The sequence below is a fragment of the Cupressus sempervirens genome, chromosome 6 (genome assembly GCF_028749045.1).
Source record: "Cupressus sempervirens isolate cs-2001-9-10 chromosome 6, ASM2874904v1, whole genome shotgun sequence".
In the NCBI taxonomy this organism is placed as follows: domain Eukaryota; kingdom Viridiplantae; phylum Streptophyta; class Pinopsida; order Cupressales; family Cupressaceae; genus Cupressus; species Cupressus sempervirens.
Genome location: NC_143123.1, coordinates 494,994,492 through 495,021,613, shown reverse-complemented (window position 1 = coordinate 495,021,613; position 27,122 = coordinate 494,994,492). Strand labels below are relative to the sequence as shown.

The following is a 27,122-nucleotide window of genomic DNA, read 5'->3' as shown; positions in this document are numbered from 1 at the left end:
GAAGGTTCTAATCTTTGTTAGGTTAGAAATTGCATAAAATGTTGCAAAATTGCAAAACTTGCAAAAATGCAACTTTTGCAATTTTTTGCAAACTGGTAAAGGTAAACAATCACCTCTTGTTCCTCATACAGAAGCCTCCATGGAAGGTGAAAGGACACTCCACAAGCATATTTATAAGGGATGTAGCGTATTTGAATTGGTTAATGAGGACTTGGAATAAGACTTTGGAGGGAATTCGTTGCACAACTACCTATTTTCTTGATTGTCATTGTTGAGATGTGATTGTGAATGTTTTGCATTGCATTTTAATATAGTTTGACAACTATTTTTGTAGTTTGGTGAGTTATTTTTCCCCTGTTTAGACTTAGTTATCACAGTGATCATACGACTATTAAATAGGGTTTGATCCCAATGGGCTATCTCTCTCCTTGAACCCATTGTACCTATGGAATCTCATGGGGAACAGAGAGGTAGTCCTCTGTATTATTACATTTCTGCTTTCAAACACTTCTTTTCCTCCAAGTTCATACCAGGTGCTGATTGGTTTGGCTAGGTATTTGTATATGTGACTACCTAGTGTTTGATACTTAAAATGTTGTAGAAGAATAAAGGTGGTATAGGCTCACTATAGTAGCTTCATGGAAGAAGAGTTTAAGTGTCCATATCAAATACTTTGTGATTTATTGAGTATTGCTCAAAGTTCCCTAGAACAACATTCACCCTAATTTTTACACCTAAAACCCTTAAGCCTTAGGTTTTGTGGGTTAGCGACCTAGAAGTAGGTTGTAGATCTGAAACTTTGGAATCATATAGTACTCTGAAATGGGTGTTTGAACATTCATTTTTTTTTTGGATGTAAAGTCCCCATTTTTAGCAGGCTCCTACGGTTGGCTTAGTCAGTTCACCATCGGGACCCTCGTGAGTTGACAATGGGATTTGAGGGTCTTAATTGTGGGGTTATTGGCTTTCCAACAGCCTATGGTGTGTTTTTGCTCCGTTTGAGGGACTTACTATTTATAGTAAGTGAAACTCTTAGTTATGATAAGCTTAGTTGAGTTAAAAGAGTTGAGTGATGCTCTTGGTTTTTATTTCGGTCTTCTGGTTTGGGCTCCAAGAATCTTAGAGGAAGCATCTATTTATAGTAAGTCACCCTATCAGATTCAATCATCTAAGTATGTTGTTTCTGCAAGACAGGTGAATTATTATTATTATTACTCATCTAAATATGTTGAGGTTGTTATTTTTGTTGGTGTTGTATGTTGGTCACCTCAGCATCATGGGTCGTTGGAACCGAGCTGAAAAGTTTATATCATGGGCACAAGAAACAGTGGCCTTGTGTGTCAAAATATTAAGTTATGGTGGAAAAGGTCATTTTTGGGAGCCAAAAGTAATTAATAATTATATTATATGGCACTTTATTATATTTTAATGTTGTGTTGAGGAAGCTTTCTAAGTGAAGTTGCATTTGGAAAACTTTGTGCCATTTCAAGATTATAAATATGAGCCCATTTGATGGAAAAAGGCATCCGATTGAATATTATTTGCTTTTATTGTCTTAGTGACATTCCTAAATTTCTAGATTTTTGTGCCCTTGCTGAAGTATAAGGGTTGCAAAGGTAAGAAGTGTTATTCATTCCACTATTTAAGTATAGTGGACTTGATATTTGCTAGATATATTCCTTACTGTTCACACTATGGCTAGGAAGACTTTGGTTTCTGTTGAAGAATCAATTTGGTGCTGGTGCAAATTGGGTCTTCATTACTCTGAGAATTATCAACTCTATGATTCTGGAGTCTCCTACTGTATCTACTGTTGCTGGGAGATATTATTTTGTAGACTTACTTGCATTGCCACTTGCAAGCTGAAAGGAATCATTCTGCATATGTAAGGGCAAAATTCTAAGTGCTTGCATTTGATGTACAGGTGTTTTGAGTGGGAAGTTTTAATGCTGAAGTTATTGCCTGATTTGAAGGGAATTGTCTGCTACTCGAACTCCTGCGATTTATCCTGGGAAGCAAATATCACTGAAGAATTTGCCAAGGATTTAATATTATAACTGCTGCTTTTTAATTCTGGAACCGTGCAGAACGCCTGTGCATAAACAAGGTGGCTGTCGTCCATTCTGTGGCAGTCATTGTGTTTATCGGAAACCTGCGTCAATCCTATTAGGCCCAGCGTTTCAGATATTGGCCCTGCAATTCATTTATCAGACCTGTGATTAATATTTTGGTCCTGCATATATTGCTAGCAAGCCTGTGATCTACAGATTTGACCTACAATTTAATGTGAAGACCTGTGACTGGGATTTGAGAGGCTGCAATTGACTTCAGAAAGATAAGCATTGTGCCCAGACATTGCCTGTGCAATTTGGAGAATATACTAAGGCACTTCCACCAGGTTTTTGGGTCAATCTTGTTAATTTGTAATTACAATTTCCAATAATGTTGAATGTGCAAAGTATAAGTGAATAAATAAAATACTTGTTGTTCCTTGCAAATCTTTGCCTCAATTTTGCAATTGTCATTAGTATCCAAAAATTCAAAGGTATTAAACACAAACATTTTCTTTTGCAATCCACAGTAGAGTTGTTCTGTTTCATTTTCAGTATTATTAAAGATTGCTAGTAAAATGATTAACGGAATGTTTAGCTACATAAGACTAAAAGACAATTAGTGTTTTCAAAGTTAGAGCTGGTTGGGGCTTATTACACTGTAGGTGTTTTGGAAGAATTTTGAATTGTGGCCCAATAATCAATTTGGAGGCCTAATTGTTTTAGGTCTCTTTTAGGCCTGTTTGCATTTTCTCTTTTTTGGTCTTTGCCTTGTTGCTTGTAACCCAATAATTGGTTGAACAAAGTGGAATGGGATGTTTGAACCCTATGCAATGCCCTTGGGAAGTTCGTGTTGAAAGATCCTAAGAAATGCTTGTGAGGTTGCCTTAGGAAGCTGAAGGGTCAATAGAGAGATTGGTGAAGCTTGAGTGTGGTTGGAGAAATAGGTAAGTTATTTGAGATAGGTCATCTAGTGGAACCTATGTTTGAACTACCTAATTGTCTCAACCATTAGAAAGGACTTAAAACTACTTCTTTGCATTTGGAGCTTACCATCATTAGTTGTGACCTTTCCATAGTACATATCAAGGCTCCATCTCCACAATCACCGTAACCTTGTCGAGGTCTATTCTTAATCTCGCTTTGCATGTGATATGTCCCAGTAGCTTCCCTTGTGGTGCCATGAACCTACATTTCTTCGGGTTCAATGTCAATGGCGCTCTCCTACACCTTTCGATGCATTCCCTGAGCGCCACCAAATGTTTGTCTTATATACAAAAGATGGATCAATCATACAAAAAGTATTTGAAATTCCCAACAAACATTTTATCACAAATGTCCAATACGATTCTCTAGAACGTTGGTGCATTACAAAGACCAAAAGGCATCCGATTATAAGCATAATCCCCATCTTCCACTATAGATATTTGATTGTAGCTTGAGAATCCATCCCATGCCCCACCACTTCTTCGAGGATGCTATCAATAAAGGGGATGGGGAAGGGCTCTTCTACCATGACTACATTGAGGCATCAGGAGTCTACATAGATGCAAATTTGGTTCGCCACCTTGAATGATATGAAAATGGTAGAGACCCACTCACTTGTCCGCATTTTAAAAATAATGCCAACCTCCAACATTCGTTTGATCTCATCGTTCACCCATGTGACATAATTCTTATTCATGTTGTACAGTCTCTTTCGTACCAGTTTAACATCAGGTACTAATGGAATCGGTGCAGACACAGTTTCAAAGGTACTCCTTTTAAATCCTTGGACGTCCAAGAAAAAACGTCTTTTTACTAAGTGAAGATTTTAAACACTGTCGCTTTCACAACTGGTTCCAATCATCACCCACGAGGATGTTATTCGGACTAGTGTCATTTGAATACAGACACTTTTAGAACAGCTCCGAGTCATCACCCATGAGGATGTTCTTCCAATTAGCTTCATCATCGAGGTCGGTGACCTTCAGTGAAGGTTCCTCGTACCGAATTGATCTTGCCATGTCAAACAGATGTGCAGCCTCCTCTTCAGTGTGTTCTTCAAATTTTAAGGGGCATATGTATTTCTCTGCCCCTTCATCCACCTAAAGCATGTTGCAGTTCATAATCTTCCATTTGCCAATGTCAAAGGCAATTCATTAAGTCGAGTTCATCCTTCGAGAAATCCTCCAACTCGAACATACCTTCCTCATTGAGTTCCATCTTTCACTTCCCTTGATCTCTACCTTTCATGCTTCCTCCTTTGGCTTCCAATTCCAACGAGGATGTTAAGTTCTTGCTTACCATTTGTGCCTTCAGGTCGATGGTACATTTTCTTCTGCCCTTCTCCATGGATAAAGTATTTTGTTTCCAATTATGGTTTACCTTGGCCGCCACCAACCACCCTCCCCCGAGGATAGTGTCATACCCCTTTCTCTTCAATGGAATTACTACAAAGTCAAGTACAAATGATTGAGTGTCGATCAGTACCTTTGTGCCATTAGCGTCCCAATCAACTTGATGTTGTGTTGGTTTGCACCCACAAGCTAGAGGGTTGGTGGCCATAGTGTGTATTTCCCCAACTTCTTCCATCTCTCCTCTAGAAGCACATTAACATCATACCCTCCATCCACGATGGTGTCCGTTAGAATGGTGCCAAGAATAACCATTTATACTACAGTCAGGTGTCTCCCACTATTCACAAATAGCAACATTGGCTCTATGTAAGGGTCGATGGGCTCTTCTTTGTTGTCTACATGTTGTGTCTTACAGTTTAAAGCTAGTACAGTGTTTAGGAGGGTTGTGCATAGCTGAGGCATTGTCTCCAAGTCCTTTAGTTTGATTGATACCTCAATCTGCATCATCTATTGTAAATTGTTTTGTTTGGCCTCTATCCTTAGTGAGGTGCTTGTCATTTCATGTGTCTCCCTCCTCTTTGCCAGCATCTCTGTTACATCCCAACTTTTCACCCAATTTAAAATGTTTATATAGCCATTGAGGTTCACATGAAGTCAATTGACAGTTAAAATTGTTATAATCCTACAAAATGGTAAGATCGTTATTTGTTATAATTTCATGTGAAGATAACATGCTAGTTGATTATTTATCACGAATTCATGGAATTGAAAAAGGCAATTAGCCATTATGATTTTTTATGATTAAATAACTTGATTGGTAATATGATTTAACTGTGGAGAAATTCCTTGTAGGAAGCACATCGAAGGGGTGGAAGCATTGTTAGAAAAGAATTAGGCACAAGAGCATCACCATCACTGGGCAAATGGTTGAGGTGGCATCATTTTATTATAAGAAAATAATACGATGGTGTCACTTCATTTTTATATCTGTGTACGTACATAGATTTATATTAGAATAATATGGTGAGATCATTTAAAATCCTTGGAGGTACATATTATATTAAACTATTTTATGTTTTAAATTGTTTATTTAATAGCTCATGCGGTTCCATCGATTGTATCCTGATGTTCAAGTTATTAGATAAAGATAAGTTATGCAATCAAACGTTTGTTGGACATAAGTATTTTTACTTTTAAGATGTATGTTCAAGTAGAAGGTTAGATTAATTGAGTTGTATCATCATTACCATTATTTCTTTAAATGAAAGTAGCACTTATCGTCAATATAATTGGCAACCGGTTAGATCGATTGATCTTCTAACTGACTGTGGAATATATTTATTTGCGAGAAATAGATTTATTTGATGGATTGTTATTTTAGTCTTTCATTTATAAGAATAATGATTATGAGCAAATTTTCTAATCTTTTGTTATTGTCACAGTTAAGAAAATCAGAAGGAAAGGAATAATATAGTGGTATCTGAAGCCCTAAATGATACAATGGTATCTAAAGCCCTAAATGATACAGTGATATTGATGCCCCAAATGATATAATGGTATCTGATGCCTTAAACGATCTGATGGTAATTGATGCCTTAATTAAAACGAAGGTAAGTAATGCCCTAATTGATATAGTGGTAATTATTGGTAGTTGTCATTTGATATGGTTATAGTGGTATTTGTGGACTAACCTGGGTGTTTGCAAAAGCATTCCTAAATTAATTTTGGTCTCGAATTCCATGGTATATAGAATTGAATTTCCATAGTAAATTCATTGATGGTGTTTTCAATTCTTAGTTATGACAGTTTGTTTAACTGATTTTAACCATTAATCTCATTCACATGAACATAAATGACATAACTGTCTTCCTATGAAAATGAAGTAATAACTGTATTTCTTTGATATGTTAGTTGTTAGTTAACACCTGGTAAATAGTGGATGTTACAATCACTCTTTCTATGTTGGCCTTCGCGTCCTGAATTCTTTGCTTCTTTGTGCGGCGATTGAGGTAAGTGGCTTTCTTTGCCTAAGACCTAATGGCTGCCAGTGTCATCTCCTCTATACCCACCTTTTAAATATTCAACAAGTTGATGCCTAACTTCAAACAACTTACGTCCTCATAGTTTCCTAGTCCACACCATCTACACAAGAACTGGGGCTATTTCTTCCCTTTGTCAATTGCAAGTGAAATGCCTCCACTTGCTACACGCCCAACATTAGATCATTGGCCTCCCTTTGGCATCATATTGTAATTGTTGTTATTATTGTTGTTGTTTCATCCTCTACATATGTTATTTCGATAGCCACCAAACAATGTTGTGGTGTTCTTTTCTTAAGGGTCTGTTGTTGCAGTGGTTGTGGAGGTTGTCGGGGTAAACAACACTTGTTGACCCCATGTCTTCATATTATATAGGCATTCCTTAGTGGAATAACCCATAATCTAGCAAATGTCACAGAAGTTCTTTTTTCGGGGCATGCCCCCTTGGCGTAGCCCTCCTTGCACTCCATACATCAGAGATCTCCATCCTCGCTTGTGCTTGTGTTAGCCTTCATCGATTTGAACTCCCACATCATACCCAGTATGTCTTTTTAAAGGCCTTGTACCTTCTTACTAGATTCTTCATCGTTGTTGTGTGTTGACATATTGTCACCGTCTAATGACAATTCGTGATGTCAAGACTTGGAGAGAATTGTTGTGACCATGATATAGATAGTATTCAAGTATAAACAACATCAATCTATAAGGAAGGGACTTAACAACATAAGAAAAGTTTGGGCCTTGGATCATCATACTGATTAGTTTGGTTTCTGAAACAGCTGATGCTACTAGTGTACATCAAATGAATGCATGAAGATTGCATACTATGCCTATGAAAGGAAGAACCTTGGAGGAAAAGACAAGAATAGAGTCACAAATTTGTATATGTTGTGAATAAGTTTAGTAATAGAAATGGAAGAACTTTCTTTATTAAGACCATGTAAATACAACGATCAATTAAGTATTAACATAACCAGATGATCCTTTTGCTAAGGTGGACAATCATCAACTACACCAGTAATGCATCATGCTGAGGACAAATCCTATCAATTGACTCTAAAATGAATGTGCAAAATAACTCATCTCATAAATATAGAGTGGCTCATGGACATTATTATCTAAGCCTGGTTCATGAGTTTCCAAGATAATCATATGCAATAATTCGAATGGAGAAAGATACGCATGTCAATATCTCATAGCTAAACAAACATCAATAGCAAAGATAACTAAGATAAGCAAATTGCACACTGGTTTGAATACATAAGAAGGAAATCAATCTAGAAGCAAGTTCAAGTCAGCGATGGTAGCAGTCAGAGTAAGTCTCCAATTCACAGCGACTTCAAAGAAAATATAAACAGGGATCTCTAGTCACGATGATATTAGTAACTATGTCAAGGCAGAGACATTGTAATATCCCTTTCTGGATATTATTTTGTTTTCCCTTTTTTAGTATATTTAAAACTGAATATTGCAGATGTATTACGAATACAATCGAAAACAGATGAGGACCACCAGCATATATCTAGCCTCTTTATGAATTTAATATTCAAATGTAATTATAAGAACATGCAATACAAGATAACAATAAAACTAAAGACTCCTCCACAAGATAACAATTTGTTATTTCCAAAATAACATTCAAGATGTCGAACATATAACCATAAATATCAAACTAATGAGATGAACCAGCAAACTCTTAATTCCTTAAACAACGTTATTGCCTTATACAGCAGCAATATAACAACCGGCAACTAAAACATTATTGTATTTTACAACAGCAATACAATAACCAATACACAAAAACCAATCCTAAATACAGATTTAACAGTCGGATTGGAATGATAGGATAAGAACCTGTAAGCGCAACTAAAACACCTAAAACGATGTTTCCCGAGACAATGACTGCCTTCTAGCAAGAGAGACTACGTCCTCCAACTAGCTGAAAGTTTAAGCTTTTTGAGACTCTCGCAAGAGAGGAAACTGAACTGAATAATAAATCAAGCATATCCAACAATGAACCTCTTTCCCCTTTTAATACACAAACCAAGACTCTTCGGCTCCTCTCTGGTTTTTCGTCTTACTCCCTTCTTGCTCTCCAACTTCCCTAAGACATTTCGTCTTGTTCCTCCTTGCCCCTTTGTCCCTTATATAACATTAAGTCAACCTTTTTAATATTTTGAGTGTCTCATAGTCAATTTAATGTTACGTAAAATAAGACTTCGTTATTTCTAATGTTCCAAAAAAAGGAACATTACAAATCTCCCTTCCTTAAAATTGCTTGTCCTCAAGCAATTAGTACCAGGATCCGATACGAGTCTGCAGGCAGCCTTGTAATCCAAACTGAAAAAAAACTGACCAAACTGTGAGGCACAGTACCACTTTGCAAAACACCTATCAACCGAATTCCTGGGTCCCATATTACTCTTTGAAGAAACGTTGAGCCTGTAAACTGATCAACACTAGTCATCACCATAATCAACCTCAAACTGAATAGGACCACAATAAAATCCTCGTCTAACCATAGATATATCCTACCAACACCTAGATCCCAAACTCTGTTAGGCTGCCTCGTTGTTATGATGATATAGAAATATATCTAGGGTCCATGTATAATCCAATAGAATTTGAAGACCTAACTTGAATGATGTAAAAAATGAGCTGCTCAAAAGCTGAAACCACCATCCCATGGACATCAAAATTCATACTGTCGGCATAAATTTGGAGAATTCCCCAGCGCCTAGGAGCTATGAATATGAAAAATGTTGAGAATCTACCCACAAAACTCACATAAATACTCCATTGAAAACTGTTCTGAGGCTAATGAAGAAAATTCACCCAACTCCTGAATAGGATGAAATCGGAAAATACGTTGGGGCTGATCCAATAATAAGCAACAGAAGTTGGTTCATCATTCCCATGCTGAGAACCGGATTCACTAATAGAATCTGAGCCAAGATCCCAAAGTTTGAAATCAAACTCTTCCTCTTCATGGAAAACAAGGGATAATCCCTCATTTAACACAAGCAGAGGACTATCAGACGTCTAATCAGCAACAACATCAAACAAAGGGTTGTCAACAAACTGAAAGTGTTCTGAAGTTTTGCTACTTAATCGTTTGGGGAAGCTATCCAAGTCATACACCTGTTGAATGCTCTCAAGTTCGTTAATGACTTCCTAAAAGAATTCCTACCTCATTCTATTCTCAAGTTCTCGAGAGTGCTCCATGAGCTTCATTTGATTTTCTGCTCCCTATAGAGATAATTGAGTTTCACTCAGTGCCTCCCTAACATACTTAAGCATCCTGTTGAGATCCTCAATCTCATCCTTTTCCCTATTTGACTGTGTTGTATAAATCTCAGCAACCTTAAGAATATAATCCCATCGAGTTTGACTCAAAATCACACAGTTAAATCCTGATATTCACATCACAATTTGACTAGCTGTGGAAATCATCTCCTACTTATCAATTGATGAGCTTAAGGGGCTTTCTAATGAATGGTTCATAAGGCACAACACTTGGTGAAGGTTTTGCAAATGGGGTTGCAAGCTTTGGGTTTAACTGTGGAGGAAACTCCCTAGTTAAGCACACTCAGGCTGGAGTAGTACTGGGATGGGTGACCTCCCGGGAAGTCCCGGTGCTTCACCCCTGTGAGCATCACCTAGATCCAATGAGTGCTAAGTGTTCCATTTATTCTCATGAGAGATGGATTCATGTTGAATCACTACTCATGAAACATGGGTCATCGAGTTTGACTCAAAATCACACAGTTAAATCCTGATATTCACATCACAATTTGACTAGCTGTGGAAATCATCTCCTACTTATCAATATAATCCCTGTCAGACAACAGATCTAAGTAATCTAATTTCATGGTCTTGAGGGTTGTTTTGACCTTCAATAAATCGGCCACATGCTAGTCACCTTCCCCTTCCCTTGCGACCTCCCCATAGAGCTCCTTAACGAACTCATGGGTACTATCAAACTGCATCAAGGATGCCACGACCATGTCTTTACTAACCTTCAACTGATTCTGTAAGGCATGAATTTCATTATCTCCTTGCTGAAATTGTTCATTGTCCTATAGTGTCATCCTAGGTTGTTCCTTAAAATTCACGTTCTGAGTATTATGAGTATATGGTTCATGATGCCAAGGTCCCAAACTGTTATTACCTTGAGTGCAACTCACTTCACTATTCTGCTTGACAAAGCTCACCTCCAAGTCACCAACGAAGAAACCTGTACCTCGTACAACATCTTCTATGTGATCGCGAGAAGGCTGCTCATTACTGGTAGTCGTCTGCTCTTCTATTTCAAGATCATCCAAATGATAATTCTAGCCTATCGGAATTTCTTCATACACCCCTGTGTGTTGTTCGTTTGCAAAGAGATCCTAGGCCAACTCCAAATACTTTCTTTTTGCCATATCAGCCATATTTTGCTGCTCGAGATAAAAATCCATATAATCATTGAATGATAGATCATTTTGAATTCGATTAGGGAGTCTTTGATAATGTTTATAAATGCTGAGTATTTCAGTTCTTATATCTGATTCGGAAATCTGCACTATCTGTTCATGTGGCTTCATCGTACCTTTCCTGATTTTATCCAAATTCTTTATTTATTTATTTTATTCCAAATTCAATTCCAACCCAAAACTCTCGATTAGTTCAAATAATGCTATCAACATTTGGTGGACGCATGTCACTAGATTGCTTTAGCAACACCACCATCCATTTTCAGATAGACATAAGTCCTTTGCTACACTTTTCCATTTCGAAAGGTTCCACGCCATTTCTTGTGAAATCCAGGATATCAATGAGCTGGGTTACATTTGCAAGAGCAAATCGGGTTATGAACACAAAGTAGTCATTAAAGTTCATCCTTGTATTTGCTGCCAAATTGCGCTGACAGAGGCTTTCAAAGTCATCAGCTATGTTCCTTATGTCTTCAATATACTCTTTTGTTTCATTATAGTTGTTTACCAGTAGGTTCCACACCCATGAAATATTGCAAGCATTAAACCAGTTGTGGTTGATCGAGATGGTATCCTGCACATTCTCTACTTGGTGATACCAACCTCTTGGGACAAAGATGATTTCATCTCTTTCTTGGAAACACTCTAGCCAAGATGTCTCAAAAATCCAGGAAACTGCTTTTGCACAAACATCCCCGTAAATATTATAAACAGTGTGCTTCATGTACCTAACATATAAAAGATGAGACTGAGAGGGTGAGAGAAAATGCCAAACTTTCTTTCCACAAATATTTGCTAACCAGCTATATGACCTAAATACATCTCCGTGTAATGGAGTCCATGTTCCTATAAGAAATTTGCACTTGGCCTGAAACTACTACTTGATTTCCACACCAAGGTCATGTGGCTCGTCCACCTCCTTGCTCGAGAGTTCCTTACAAAGTCGGGAAAGACTCCAACTTCCTAAAGATCTTAGTTTCAATAAAATATGTTTGAAGATTCAACGTCCAAAGCAACTGTAAAGATGGAAATGTCAGGATGAATGAGATGCAACAAATCACGCGATCACCAACCAAACAATTTGTACTATTCCTCCAAACGGGTATCTACTGAAGATGTGGTCCCTCATGGTTGAAATCCCAAACTAGGAAGAACACGTCAAAATAACATTTTTAAGAATTGGCCACTCGAGACCCTCTCTTCATGCCATGGGACATAAGGTGTTGCTTCCGTATGTTACCAATGCTCCATGACCCCTACTGTGATTTGGTGGGACTCCCTTAGCAACTCTCAAGAAATCGACCTCTGCTTTCTCAATAATTTCTCTATAACGGTGGCGGATTCCCAATGGATGCTCCTATAAGCGCAAATAAATTACACAAGTTGTTTCATGCCACATCTCTCTCCTTATTTCTTGACGTAAAAACTGTGATTACTATAACTCACGATTTATAGGCAACCTAGCTGACACATGTTAAAATACACGATACCATTTACCAATCCTCTAACGAATACTGAAACGTATGACCCTTCCCACGGATGGCGTTAAGAAGATACAAAACTCGTTTCCGCGGTGATCTGGCACTAATGATCAACAAATTCGTATTCCTTTCTCGGGAGTTGAACGATGTTTCTGGGCCCAATTTAGCCCTTGTGATGTCTATGATGATTTTTGCAGTTTCTGAGGATTCCTCTTTGCACTTTTTACTAAGTTACCTTTTTTTAGGGAGAGTCCATTAAGTGCCACTTTAGTAACACCCATGACAACTAGCTATGTACCTTAAAGAAATTGCTCCATATAGAAAAATGAATCTTCAAGCAATTGTTCATTGGCGCCTCATTTATACATTGGTGTTACCATTACTCCTGTCGATATTTCGTGTGTAATTCTATTCACCCGTCAATGGTAAGGAGAATCTTTTTTGTCGATTATACCCCACTCGATTACTATACCCTCTGCAAATGATCCCTGCCCGACAAAATCTGTTATAAGCTTGCAACCATTAAAACGTAAGGTTACCAAATGTGGCCACCCTTCAGCAATCGCCTCTATTCCCTTATCAGATATATTGTGAAGCATCCAATGAATTCAACTTAGTTAGACCTATCCCAAGTGCTTGAAGCCCACTATCAATAATAGAGTCTGATCTCAATAGATACTGTCATCTGCTTGGAGAGGGAATACCCGTGTAGCGAAATGATAATACTTATGCTACTGCTGTGCAAAGACATTGTTAGTCCACCTGGAAGTCCCCCACAATCACTCCCATCCTTCGTGCCTTGGCATAGAATTGTATTTCAGTATCACATCATCATTTATAGTGTTCTCATAGCACATAAATGTATCATAAAGGCTTGGAGGTTGATTTGTGAGCCTTGTTCTGGTCTTAGAACTTCCCCTCGTCTTTGTGCTGGAGTTGTTCAGTCGTTTCAAAAAAAAATTGACATCATTATTTAGGTGATTTTCTGGTAATTGAAGTGGCTTATTTTCGGCCAAAGCAGGTGATATTAACTTTCCTGTTTTGCAACCCGTGTCAAGGAATTCTGAAACTGGTTTCTGAACAATTGTTTTTTATTTGCCCAAGATGCACATCTGAACTTTTTGCATTTCTTGTCCCCCCTAAAGTACAATTGTTCTCCATTTTCTTCCAAAACCTCTTCAAGAGTTATACATGCACAACATCGAGGACAAGGTGGGATATTATCTATGATTGATTTCCTTTTCCACGTATGTTCACCAGGGACACTCGAATACTTGGCGATAAAACATTCAAAACATCTACTATCCTCTAATAATATATTCAAAAGATAAAGCTTTATCTCTTCTGAAAAGAAATTTAATGTGACCCCTTTTTCTAGAAATCTAACCAGGCTGTTATAAATACCACTGTTATTAAACCTCACAGACTGGCAGGACATGTAGCTCTGATACCACTATAATATCCCTTTCCGGATATTATCTTGTTTTCCCTTTTTTAGTATATTTAAAACTGAATATTGCAGATGTATTACGAATACAATCGAAAATAGTGGAGGACCAACCAGCATATATCCAATCTCTTTATGAATTTAATATTCAAATGTAATTATAAGAACATGCAATACGAGACGACAATAAAACCAAAGACTCCTCCACAAGATAACAATTCGTTATTTCCAAAATAACATTCAAGATGTCAAACATATAACCATGACTTACAAACTGATTAGATGAACCAGCAAACTCTTAATTCCTTAAACAACGTTATTGCCTTATACAACAGCAATATAACAACCAGCAACTAAAACGTTATTGTATTATACAACAGCAATACAATAACCAGTACACAGAAAACAATACTAAATACAGATTTAACAGTCGGATTGGAATGATAGGATAAGAACCTGTAAGCACGAATGAAACACCTGAAGTGATGTTTCCCGAGACAATGGGTTTGCGTCCACTACCTGCTAGCACGAGGGGCTACGTCCTCCAACTAGCTGAAAGCTAAAGCTTTCTAAGACTCTCGCAAGAGGGGAAACTAAACTGAATAATAAATCAAGCATATCCAACAATGAACCTGTTCCCCCTTTTAATACACAACCCAAGACTCTTCGGCTCCTCTCTGGTTTTTCATCTTACTCCCTTGTGGCTCTCCAACTTCCCTTAGGCATTTCGTGTTGATCCTCCTTGCCCCTTTGTCCCTTCTATAACATTAAGTCAACCTCTTAAATATTTTGAGCCTGTCTCATAGTCAATTTAATGTTGCGTAAAATAAGACTTCGTTATTTCTAACGTTCCAAAAAAAGGAACATTACAGACATGCAATTGTATCATGCGAACACATATAAAATAAAGCAGCGACAATACTCAGTCATTGTCAATTAAAAAAGAATGACTAGATTCAAAAACAATGATCATCAATAGGCAGAAGGAAGATAAAATAATAAAGGAAGTCGCCTCTCTATCTGAATACTGATAAAAGATGAGAATCTTTGGCATATATGGATCAACACCAACATCGCTGCCAAGTTGGAGTATGTGAATACCTATACAAAAAACACTCAAAAGAGAAAATGACACTTAATTTCACTTGGGCGGTGAAAGATCCCCAATCTTGGTGTCCTTGGAAATTGATCCTTGTTTCAAAATTCAAGACTTTGACCACAATTTTGTACCTCTTAATAGACTTTATAGAATTTCTGATTTCTTTTTGGTTTTTTCTTGTTTTCAAGTTTTTAGTTGTTTTTGAAGATATATGCAACTAAATGACAAATAACAAATAACTTCGAACTAAGAATGATGAGCAGCATTCAAATATTGAAAACACTTAAAAATCTGGAAATGATTCAAATCGTACCAGGCATAATATTCAGATCTTTACAGTCAAAGAAATAAATATATCAAATGATTTGATGTTGTCTACAATGAACCTGACGCCAGCTGTAGAAAGGTTTTACAAACACAAAAGATGAAGAGCTTGTTGTCACAAACCCCTATATGATCTCCAAACTGCAAAACGTGGCTGCTAATAAAGAATGGCGCCCACAATACAAATCTGAGCTGCCTCTGGAAGAAACACCCACGCTGGAATAGGCTGGCCACCTAGCTGAATGTGATATTTCCTTTTGATAAATGGTGCTATGAGGAATGTCGATCCTTACCACAGAGAATAGTACCTTCCAACTCCAATACTGAATCACCAAATCCTTGATGAGGTTTGCATCCCAACACTCCAAACTTAGGGTTTTCATCCCGAGCCTCTGAATCACTCCACTAGAGCAATTTCCAATCTAACAAGTTTCAAATGTCAAAAGATACTCCACAATTAGTCTTCATCTCCTTATAACTCCTCCCAAGTGCAAATGTAATATCGTGCAACTCAACATTCAGGAGGCTATTGCTCAAAGAGTACGTGGTGATTGTCAAATGAGTTGACATTCTGGAGGCCATTACTGCCAATATATTTATATTACATTGAGGTAATATATGGTCATGTATTTATCCTCCCTAGCTAAGAGGGAGTGTTGATGTTTGGTAGCTTCTGTTGGATAAACCTATGACTATATATAATTATATATGAGATGTAATTAAATATAAGTTTATCAAATGAGAAAAATTAATGTAATAAGTGATATGTGTGTGTGTGTGATTATATTTATTATTATATTAATTGTCAAATTAACCAATAGACATGTCCCATCATGGGACATGTCTCTTCTTAGCCCTTGCTTATTATAAATAAAAGGTCGCTGCCATTTGGAAAACACATACCAAAGATCATGGCAGTGCTTAGTAAATTTGCAGCGATCCCAAAAAATCAACAAATGAGGATTACACTTTGCACTTTATAATAAAATAACATTTTCCCAAATAAAAGCGTCTAGGCTATAGCAAAAACATTACTTTATTAAAATATCATAACTCAAAGCACCAAAAAGTCTCCAGATAGTGAAAATAGTTTATAATAATTCAAGACCTTTCAAACAAACTATAACACAAGGGCACATATGATCAAACAAAGCCATATTCCCCTTATTACTTTGAAATGGCTATATAAATAGTCTTGTTATAAATTATTTAAATGCTAACCTAGGAAATATTTAAATATATTAAAATATTATCCATTTTGCCTCTGAAAGCCCAAACCAACCAAATAAACGTGAAACTGACCCTGTCACATGTCTGTGACCGATACTGGACGAGATGGGTCAAGTGGCAGTCCCTTCCCTATAATCTAGGGATGCTCCTAGAAACAAGGGAACACACCCTATCATACTGAAACCAAAACCGTGGAATGGTCCCATGGAACCTCACATCTAGAAACTGCCACATCCTCCTAAAATGTAGGGATACCCCCTAAAATCAAGGAACTGCACCCAATTGGCTCCCAACTGCCTATAAAGTCAAGCCCGGTCACTGAATATCCTATATGAGTCTCTATCCACAACTGTTGGCCTACGAGACCCCCATGATAGGATAACTCACATAACTCTGCTAGTCAGACCAAAGAGGGGACATGGCAAGCAGATTGTCAAAGTATATAAAATTTAAAATTCATTATAAACATTAATCAATTGACTATCCCAATGAGCAAGTTAGAGTCTCATGTTGACAGGCTATAGATAATATGTGGCACAGTAGAGCGGATCTCACTTGCCACATCAACCACTATGGAAGAAGACTGTCAGAGTGTATACGAAATGAACGAACCCATTGACAATGTCAAGATATTAAGCAGTGATATGTTTGAAAAGTCAGAAATATTACAAGAAACGATAATATTAAGAACACAAACTAAGATTAATAATTACAATATTTTATTTATGAAGTGCGCCAATTTGAGAGAACATTAAAAAAGGGGATGTGCAATTAACTATTAAGTAAGTTGCATCTAAACTGTGATTTGTTAAAATCAAAGGAGGTGAGATTTATTTTGAAGAGAAATGAATTTTGAATTTGAAAAGCCACATGTCCTTAGTTTTAAGATATAAATAGAATAAGTGTCATTTTTAAAAACATATCGAAGTGAAGGGAGAGGTGGAAATGAACAGATAATGAAATGAAAGAAAAGAAAGCATGTGAGAGTGGAAGAAAAACAATATAAGAAGACTAAGAGTGAAGTGCTTAAAAAGAAAAAAACATATCAGATATTTCAATCTGAAATAATTGTAACAGAATTTTTATGTGTGAAAGGTGCACAATGTATTAAAAGAAAAATATATATACAGGTTGATAGGTTCGAAGAAAGAGTGAGTTGGAACGAAGAGCATTGTGTGAATTAAAATAAATAGAGGACATATGATTGAAGAAAAAGCTGTGTGTGTGTGTGTGTGTGTGTGTGTGTGTGTGTGTGTGAACAGATTTTTTCATCTGATATAAATATATATATAAGATAAGATAAGTTGTTGCGTGTAGTAAGTAATACTATGCAGATTGGGGCAGATATGAGAGAGATATTTATGAAATGTATATGTAGACATAGAAGAACATATTTGCAGAATGAAGCAAAGGCATAAAGAGAAGTATAAAAAGAAGTGATTTAATTGTCCATCATCAATTTAGCAAGGAGCGTTGAAAAGGTGGAAAGAACAGTTTGTGTGCAGTGGGTTAGTGCTCACAAAGGTTGTAGCAGGGGTTGGTGCTTCCAATAGGTCAGTGCCTATGAAGTGTGGGAGTCGGAGTTTCCAGTGAGTTGATGCTCATAAATATAGGGGTTGGAGCTTACAAAACATTGTAAAAGAACAAGTTTATATAAAAAACATTTATTTCCTGTGGTTTTCTCCCGCATTGGGTTTCCACGTCAATAGTGTATTATTGTGTTCATATGCATACTTGTTTATTTCAGTATTTGAAGGTACTTGTGTGGATAAAAGTTTTAAAAGTTATTATTATACTGATTCACCCCCCCCCCCCCCTTTCAATATAATTGTGTGCTCTTCCCAAAGCATATTGATGTATGGTATCATTTTGCTTGCGATATGGTGGAATATGGAAAGGTGAAATTGGAAAAGGTTGCTACTTTGGAGAATGTTGTAGATGCATTGACAAAGTTAGTGGGCACTGAGAAGTTCAGATGGTGTGTTGGTTCTATGGGCCTTGGGGCCTATGCTGTGATACAATGACTCTTATAAGGTGTTCGTCAAGTGGGAGATTGTTGGGATAACGTGACTCAACCTTATCATGTTTTATTGCTTTTTTATTTATGCATTTTTGGAAAAATGTTAAACGTAACCAAACCTTCCATGGGATAGACTTGGGGCAAAAAAAATATAAAGTTTATCCTTTTTGCATTTTCTCTTGGATTTGTTTTTTATGCAAGAGTTGTGCACAAAGGAAGTTTCTAAAATAAGTTGTAAAAGAATTGTATGTAAGCACTTGATAAATTGTTTCGTTTTGCACAAAAACTTTATAAATTATGACAAAGAGAAGTATTCTGAAGAGGGTTGTTATGCTGTTGGAATTCTTCTAGATACCACGGCTGATTACTCTTGGAGAGCATTATATTGTAACTATTATGTTGCTGATAATACAATTGGGTCTGTCTTTGTTTGGAGTGGTGGCTTTTTTTCCAAAAGGGTTTTCCCACATATATCTGGTGTTATGTTTATCTATTTAAATCTATTTTCTATATGTGTTTATCTAGTTTGTAATAGCTAAAGTATTTGTGAGAAATTTCAGCATCATCTCTCTTGAGAGATTTGGAAGTGTTATTCTACACTTTGGCTTCCTTTCATGTCTTACCCCTCAGTGCTCAGTTTCTTTGCTGGGACTTTGAGCTCCTAGGGGTGGCGTGGTTGCCCCATTGTGATCCACCCCGCTCATGTTGTTCTCGTTCTTCTTGCTTGTTTGTCAAAGTCTGTAATTCTTTCTTATTTCTTCTGCTTTATTTTCCTCGGGCACCATTTGGTGTCCTTCTCGTAGGTTGATCCCTTGTTGTAATCTTGGCAATCCCTTTGATCCATTTTGTGGTCATTTGTTGGACATAATAATTTTATCTTTTCTTATTTATGTTATCTATGTCTAAAAATGTTATTTCCTTCCACTAAAAATTAATATTCACTTTAATACTCGTGTGTGTGATCCAAGCAGCTTCTATTTGATTAGCTTGTTGCATTTTTAAAAATTTACTACTAAAAATGTATGAAACAAGTTTTATTTCCTTAAACATCTTTATATTTCATTTCCTAATTACTCGATTCTTTGATAAATTTGGGCATCAAATCCAAGTCCGGGTCAAAAATTAGCTTGTCAAGTCCAAGGCCAGGCTGAGTATTGTAACTATGGTTTGTGCATCCTTGGTTGAAGAATCTCTTTGATTTGCAGACTCCTCTCTACTCTAGCTTACACCATGTGCTTGTATTTTTGCTAACATGTCCACTTTTACGAAGAACTTTATGTCTTGCAAAATTCTGATTTTGCTCAACATCTATAGGCAATATATTGTCATGACATGGCATAGCCTCTAAGGGACTCTACCCAAAGATGGCCTTTTTATGTCAAACACTACATGGATTTACAGGACAGGATCATTGTGCACCTTTGGTACCTCACTCGCTGCTGGACTCATGCACTCCGCATCTCTTTGGGATCTTTTAGAGTGGGCTCCCACCAGATACATATATAGACAGATCACCAAGTTGATAGAGAGGACAAGATTTTCCGCCTTTGGCCCCTTGGGGAGGCAGAATTGGAGTCATTTTGTTTTCCATTGCTCCATATACGATGCGATTAAGCGGAGGTTCTACTGCTTGTTCAGAGAGTGCACGTTCATTTCTTCTTTCTTCAGTTACATTGATCAATGGTACCTTGCACTTTACCTCTAGGAGGCCATGCAACTTCGTGATTACACCTTGCAGCTCCAATTTCCAACAAGACAAACCTCTAACCAGCTTATCACTTAGAGGTAAATTTTTCCCCACTTCATTTGATGCAATTTCCTCCCACTTTTCCCTACAAGGGTTTGGGGGAAGCACCTCGATTCTAAGGGTCAAGGGGCAACACCCCTTGCAAAGTCTAGGGGTAGCGCCCGAGGTGGAGTCCTAGGGCTGCGCCCCAGGCACACTCTCTATCGCAATACAGGGCAGGATCGAGGGGCAACACCCCCAAAGCAAAAAATGAATTTACTATTGTAAAAGGCATCGGAAGTTAATTTTTCCCTATTGAACGACTTATTCTAGCCCTAATTTTGTAAGCAACATAAGTCTTGTATAAAATGGCTTAGGGTTAGGGATTTTATGATGCATAATAATTTAGTAGCTTCTGGCAACTTGCAAGGGATTGCAAATTGTAATCAAGTTGAAATCACTGGATAATAAGAATATTGGACTCATTGTTTAGTGGACATAGCCTTGAGATTGGGTGAACCATGTTAAATCTTTGTGTCTTGTGTTCTCTTTTGTGCTTTATTCCTTTCCGATATTGGTTATATTTGCATGTAATTGTTATTTTCGTCTCTCTAATCCTAACATTTCTTCACATCTGTGTCCCTCGCCTGGGGACAAAGTGGTCACTTGGCCCTTCCTTTGGACACAGAGGCCTCATAAGGGACCCTCTCGGCAGCATCACCCTTCCTCCGGCAGCTCCCTCAGATGTTTTGGGGCTCAGCCTCATCCTAGGCCTTATCCTTCGGTTTTGAAATACTTCTCGTCTCTAAGAAGTATTTAGTCTTTCCTTCTTTGTTTTTGCTTCTTTTGCTTCTCTCTTGTTCTTTCCATGGACACCGTTTAGTGTTCTCGTTGTTGATTGTTGCCTTGCTGTACAATTCCAGTCCCTTAGACCCTCATGGCCTCTTGTTGGACATTAATCTATCTTATCTCATCTCCAAGTGTTTCAGCGTCTTTCTCAAGTTTTTGTTTCCTAGTTAAATTTTTTGATTTATTTCTTCAATCTCCTAAAGCCTCATTTTCTTCAAAAAAATTCCCATGGTTACATATATATTATTCTTATGTGTGTGTGTGCTGGAAATATTTTTTTGTGACAACTATGACTACCATCTGTATCTTGCATACAATATATAATTGCGCATGCATACACATACACATTCCTTCTATAGATATAAGACTAGATTTCACACACTTTTTGTACTACTATTGATACATGACATGTCAAATAAAAGGCAATGACAAAATAAAGAAATACATAGTAACTTTTGAAAGTGATGCATACATTGCAACAGAGTCCCTCAGAAAAATTTCTTCCTTCAGAAACCTCATGAAGCTAGATCTCTTACCATAATCACATTTAGACAACACTAATAGTACATAAGCAAAGATGGTTTACCAGCAAAATAGATTATGCAACTCAAATTACATACTAAAACATATAAAATTGACGAATCTAACACCAAAAATGGACAAATATGCCAACAAAGTCATCAATTGCATCTTGCAAAATACCAAAAACATGCAACCAGATATCCTGCTTCAAGGCATTTGAAGTAACTACAGGATTATCCGAAGTACACAAATCCATTAGATTTGATAATCGACAAGAATAAAAAAATAGGTATTCCATCAGCAATATGATAGGTTTTATTTAATGTCTTCTCGATGTTGGGTGGATATTTTGCAACCAACAGTTTTGGGTAAAAATCCAATCACAAAATAGGATGACCAGCCACAGCATGTGAGAAAAAGTCTCTCCTACCTTAAAGAGAAGGCTCCCCCTTCTCACCGTTCCTTGGATCAACTCAAGGTAAGCAAGAAGTTGAGAGATTTTATAAAATGGGTGTTACCAATATCCTTTCTTCTCATCTTTCAAGAAAGAATCCACTTTCGCGTGGAGCAAGTAATGGGCAAGGTGAATCTCTCACTACACTTCTATCGAGAGCTGGAAACAATGATACCGATAAACCTTCACTAACTCAAATGCTAGCTGAAAATATACCGGTTTGGCTCTAAGTCCGGTCGTACTTCTATATAGAAAAGCTTCACAATTAGCGCACAAAGACTCCTAAAAGTAAAAATAACTTAACTATTTTGTGAATTAAGAAAGAAGTATAAGCTACAAACAATGCTTCTAGCTATATATTTCCACAATAGTTCCCAGTCAAAGCTTCGGCTCCAATTGCTTCTTAAATCACAATGCTCTTTTATTGAATACACAATAATTAACATGAATCAAGAAAATAGGCACAAATTACAATCAAAGCTTCTAATTTGCTCTATCACAATTGCTTTCAATCAAAGCTTTGAATCCAATTGTTTCTTTTATTCACTTTTCTCCCAAATTTGTACTGCACAATCAAAGTTATGGTTGCACAAATGTGGTAAAGCTTTCTTGCATACAACAAAAGATGATTTTTACAATGAGGGGGCACTCCTTTATATAGGCATAGGAGTTGAGAAAAAGGTGGAAGAAAAAGTGGGAGCAGCTAAACCAACTTTGACCTAGTCTAACTAAAAGAGAAATTATAGGGTTACATGCAACTGCACATGCAACTCGCATTACATCTTTTACATACACATGTAACTCGCATTACATGTAATTACACATCTTCATGTAATACGTTCTCTTCAATTACAAACATGAAAGAAGACGGAAGAGAAGGAAACAATCCTAGGGATTGTTCTAAAAGGCCTTGTACTTGGCGATGCTATCCCGGATGATAACAGGATTGGAAGTTCCTGTATTTTGTGCCACTGCATTCACCTTTATAATCACGGTGTTGCATCTTTTGATAACTTGACTCTCTTTGCTAAATTGTTTGTTGTCATTTGAAAACTTGATGTGATCAAGCTTTTTCTCATTCAAGTTGTCGTGAATTCTCCTTTGTAGATCAGCACATTCTAAACTTGATGTGATCAAGATTTTTCTCGTTCAAGTTGTCATGAATTCTCCTTTTGTAGATCAGCAAATTCTGGAATCTCTAACACTTTGAAAACCTTCTCAATGGTGTTTGGATGTACACTCGGAACAACTTTCCATCAATGCCCTTTAACTTTCTTTTTTTTACAGTCAAAGTGCTTGGCACATGGGAATGCATGCAAATGGAAATTGCTGATTTCCAAAATGTGACTTAGTGTTTTCAAGATGTCATTGCACGAAAAATGGATTACATGTAAGTGCAACATGCAACGGGAGATAAAAAGCATGGAAAGATGCAAAAACGTGTATTTGCTCATGGAGGCACGAATGCATACGGAGAGGCGAAAATGGAATGAAGTTTGAGGGAAAATGAACTTTATAGTCGTCTTAGGTGAAAAGGTCAAAGTACATGGAAAATGAAAATGACATCTTTTTTACTTTTCAAAAAGTGACTTTTAGTCAAAAATCAGACCTTTGAGATGCAATTACATTTAAGGCTTTTTGTGTAATTATGTCGTGCGAATGGATGTGGAAAGTGAGATGAGTGAAAATGAAAGTGGAAAACAAGATTACATGAATGTACGAATGGTGAATGAGATGGAAAACATGTAATCACATTTGTCAGATGAAATGCAATGTGTTGCGACATGGAAAGATGGAAATGAAACGTGCTCATGTTTTTGGGAAAGAACTTGCAATTTCTACCAAAATAGAGAAAAAACCGAAATGCAAACAAGCAAAACACAAAAACAAGCACAAAACAAACATGTCTTTGGTCTTAAATATGTCAATATGCAAATTGTTTTCAAGTGCAAATTCGAATTTGGAATCTGGGGAAATTGTAGAAGTGTGAAAATAAGAGTTTTCATCATTTTTAAAGACAAAATGCACTTTTCATGGCATATATATGGACAAGTGTACAATAACAAGCCATAATATGCATGAAAATAGCAAGATAAGCATGAATTGATGAGCAAGTTTGAAAATGTCCACTTACTTGGATGTTAAAGAGCCGAACTAGCAAATTATAAATATTTGACCAATTCTTTGTCAAATCCGGATTTTCAAACAACTTTTTGAATTTTTTCGTACTTGCATTAAACAAAATTAATGAGCAATGAAACATCGAATTTGACATGAAAATGTCAAATACATGGTCTCCAAAGACAATAGCACGCATTAAAACTCAAAAATGACCTTTCTTGATCCAAATGTATGGACTGAAAAGTCATTTTTTAAGTTTTTTGAACAAAGACGTGACTTTTTTATGCAAAAATCTAGGCTGTTTTTGCAACAACGTGGCCAAAAAATGCATGTTTTTTGAGTCATTTTTGACTTGTGAATGCAAAAACAACTTCCCCAAATGCACATACATGGATCAAAATGCAAAACCTCAACTCCAAAATGCAAAAAAGTGGATAAATAACCCAAGTTTCTGGGCGTTTTTGGCTTCCAAGTGCAAAAATGTGAGCCAAGATGTATTGCAAATGATTGAAGATGCCAAAACGCCTCTTTTCCTTGCAAAAACATGCTTTAAATCACTCTAAATGGATTAATTTGAAGATTTTTCCAAAAACGTACCCTTGGAAGGAGTTTGAAAAAATGTTCTTTTACCAAGATAAATCCATTGCCAAACAAAAACGACCCTTTTGGAGAAGATCTCATGCAAAACCATCAAGTAAATCTCTCACAATATGCAAAATCGAGTTCTTGGAGGGCAAATGCATGTGTTTTTCCAAAATTGGCCTTTTTGGAGGGCAATACACGTATATGAAAACATGCTTAGTTTAAAATCAAACCTTTTAGAGTCAATAGCATATTTTAAAATGTGCAAACAAGGCAAATCGGACCTTTTTGGGTCAATAGCATATTTTAAAATGTGCAAGCAATCAAAATTGGACCTTTTAGAGGGGAATGCACGTTTTAAGTTTCATCTCACATTTTGGATGCAAAAACATAAAAACTTAACTTTTGATGCAATAACATCAAAAAGGTCCACTTTTGATAACCTTCTGATGTTCTGACATCACAAATGTCCACTAAGTTGACCTTTATATGCAGTGACATGTAAAATGTCCACTTTTGATGGATTTTACATGTAATTGCATATAAAATGTTCACTTTTGATAACTTAAAGTCATTTAATCCACTTAAATTTATAAAAATGTTACTAAATGAGTCATAAACAATATTTCTCTATCATATTAAAAAATATAACATATAAACATCATTTAAAAAGTACCATTTAAATAAGCATTTGATTTAAAAGTCAAAAATTAAACTAGGAGGCAAAAGCCTACAACGCAACGGTAACTTGCGAGCCTCTCATGTGAGAGGTCTTGGATTCAAATCTACCTTCGCTTAACAAATAATAATAATTAATCTAGGCTTCAGCCGTTTAACGAAAAAAAAACTGGGACTATATAGTTATATAGTCACTTTAAGTGAAAAATTAAAAAGTAACTCAACTTAAAATTATAACATAAAGTGCACTATAGTCATTTTAAGTTGAAAAATTAAAGTCAAAGTAACTTACAAACATAAGAAAAAGTGAATTTAAGTTATATTTATCAAAAAGTGAAAGTCAAATGAAAAATATAACATCATATTTTTAATTCGAGTTGTTGCACCAAAAAGGTCCACTTTTGAGGCACTAAAACGAGCATATCTCTTGACCGACAACTCCAGTTGAGCTCTAGGTTAGACCGAATCAAAGGGAAAAACGAAAGGCATGACATGAGCAAAACCGAAGGACTAAAAACCAGCAAACACAAATTCAAACGCAAAGAAAGGACGATAAAGGCTTCAAAAATCAAGCAAAGGCTCGACAGAAAGCAAAACGAAAAAGACTTGACAAAAGTCTTTAGTAAAATGATTTGATATACGAATTGAATGGATCGATTGATCAATATTAACAATTGAATATCAAATTCAAGCTTAGAGATACGCGAAACTAGCATGAAAAAGTTTTGTACTGTTAACTAAATTTTGTGGTGACAAAATGCAGGACAACACTCAAAAAAAGAATATATAAGTAAACAGTTGATTGACAGTGTGGCAAGGGTTATCTTGTATTCAATTCGAGGAACAAAGATGCACAATGTGCTCAGATGCCTCTTGGGAATTAGAATTGAATTTAGGTATAACATATAAAGTATGTTGGGTTTGACAAAAGGTTTGAACTCTTGAGATGATATGAATCATAAAATGATATAGATGAGTAATCATTAGTGTTTAAATTGACCACTTTTTTAGCCAAAAATCACATGAATCCTAGACCCATGATAATAAGGTAGATGAACTAAAAGCACCAATTTTATTTATCTGCTCAAGCACAACAAGGTTTTTATCAACTAATGAATTAGAGAAAGAAATTTGAGCTATCTCCCTAAAGAAAAGCACTGTGTATTAGAATTAAATGACGTCAGTTTGGAGTTTATGAAAATGTTAAGACTTTATTTAGAGATGTAATGAAAATGTTAAAAGACTTTGTTTTATGTAGTTAATGAAATGTTAAAGACTTTATTTTAGAGGTTTAAATACCTGTCCAAATTCACAGACAGTATCATAACCAACAATACCAAGGTCTAGATCCCCTGAGAGGAGCTTTCGAACAATGTCTTTAGGTCGTTGAAACCACACTTCTAAGTTTGGAAGCTGCAAAAACCATTTTGGAGGGAATCAGATAACTGATATTTGTTCCTATAAACACTTGAAAAAGTCAAATTTAGAAAACCAAAAAATAATGCTGAAGCCCTAGAAGAAACACAATTTAGATAAATTGAATTTCAAAAATTAAATCAACAGTCAACTATAATGAGGATCTTGGAAACCTCCTGCACAATATGATTATACCAAGAAGAATATATATAAATCTAGAGTACAGAAATAGTATGAAACCACTACATTGGGTTCAATAATCAAGACAC

At 36.4% G+C, this 27,122-nt stretch overlaps 1 protein-coding gene and 1 pseudogene across 2 annotated transcripts in view; both read right to left on the bottom strand.

Annotated features, from left to right (window-relative positions):
• LOC149553194 (ATP phosphoribosyltransferase 2, chloroplastic-like) overlaps positions 1-27,122 on the bottom strand; it is a 151,458-nt gene that overhangs the window by 38,212 nt on the left and 86,124 nt on the right. Inside the window, exon 3 of one of the 2 annotated variants that reach the window (XM_089788683.1) lies at positions 26,737-26,850. The exons of the other annotated variant lie outside the window; for it this stretch is intronic. Coding sequence (XP_089644809.1) covers positions 26,737-26,850 — 114 coding nt within the window. The remainder of the gene's footprint in view (positions 1-26,736; positions 26,851-27,122) is intronic. 2 annotated transcript variants of the gene reach the window in all.
• On the bottom strand, positions 11,160-12,984 carry LOC149553195 (arginine-specific demethylase JMJ20 pseudogene; annotated as a pseudogene).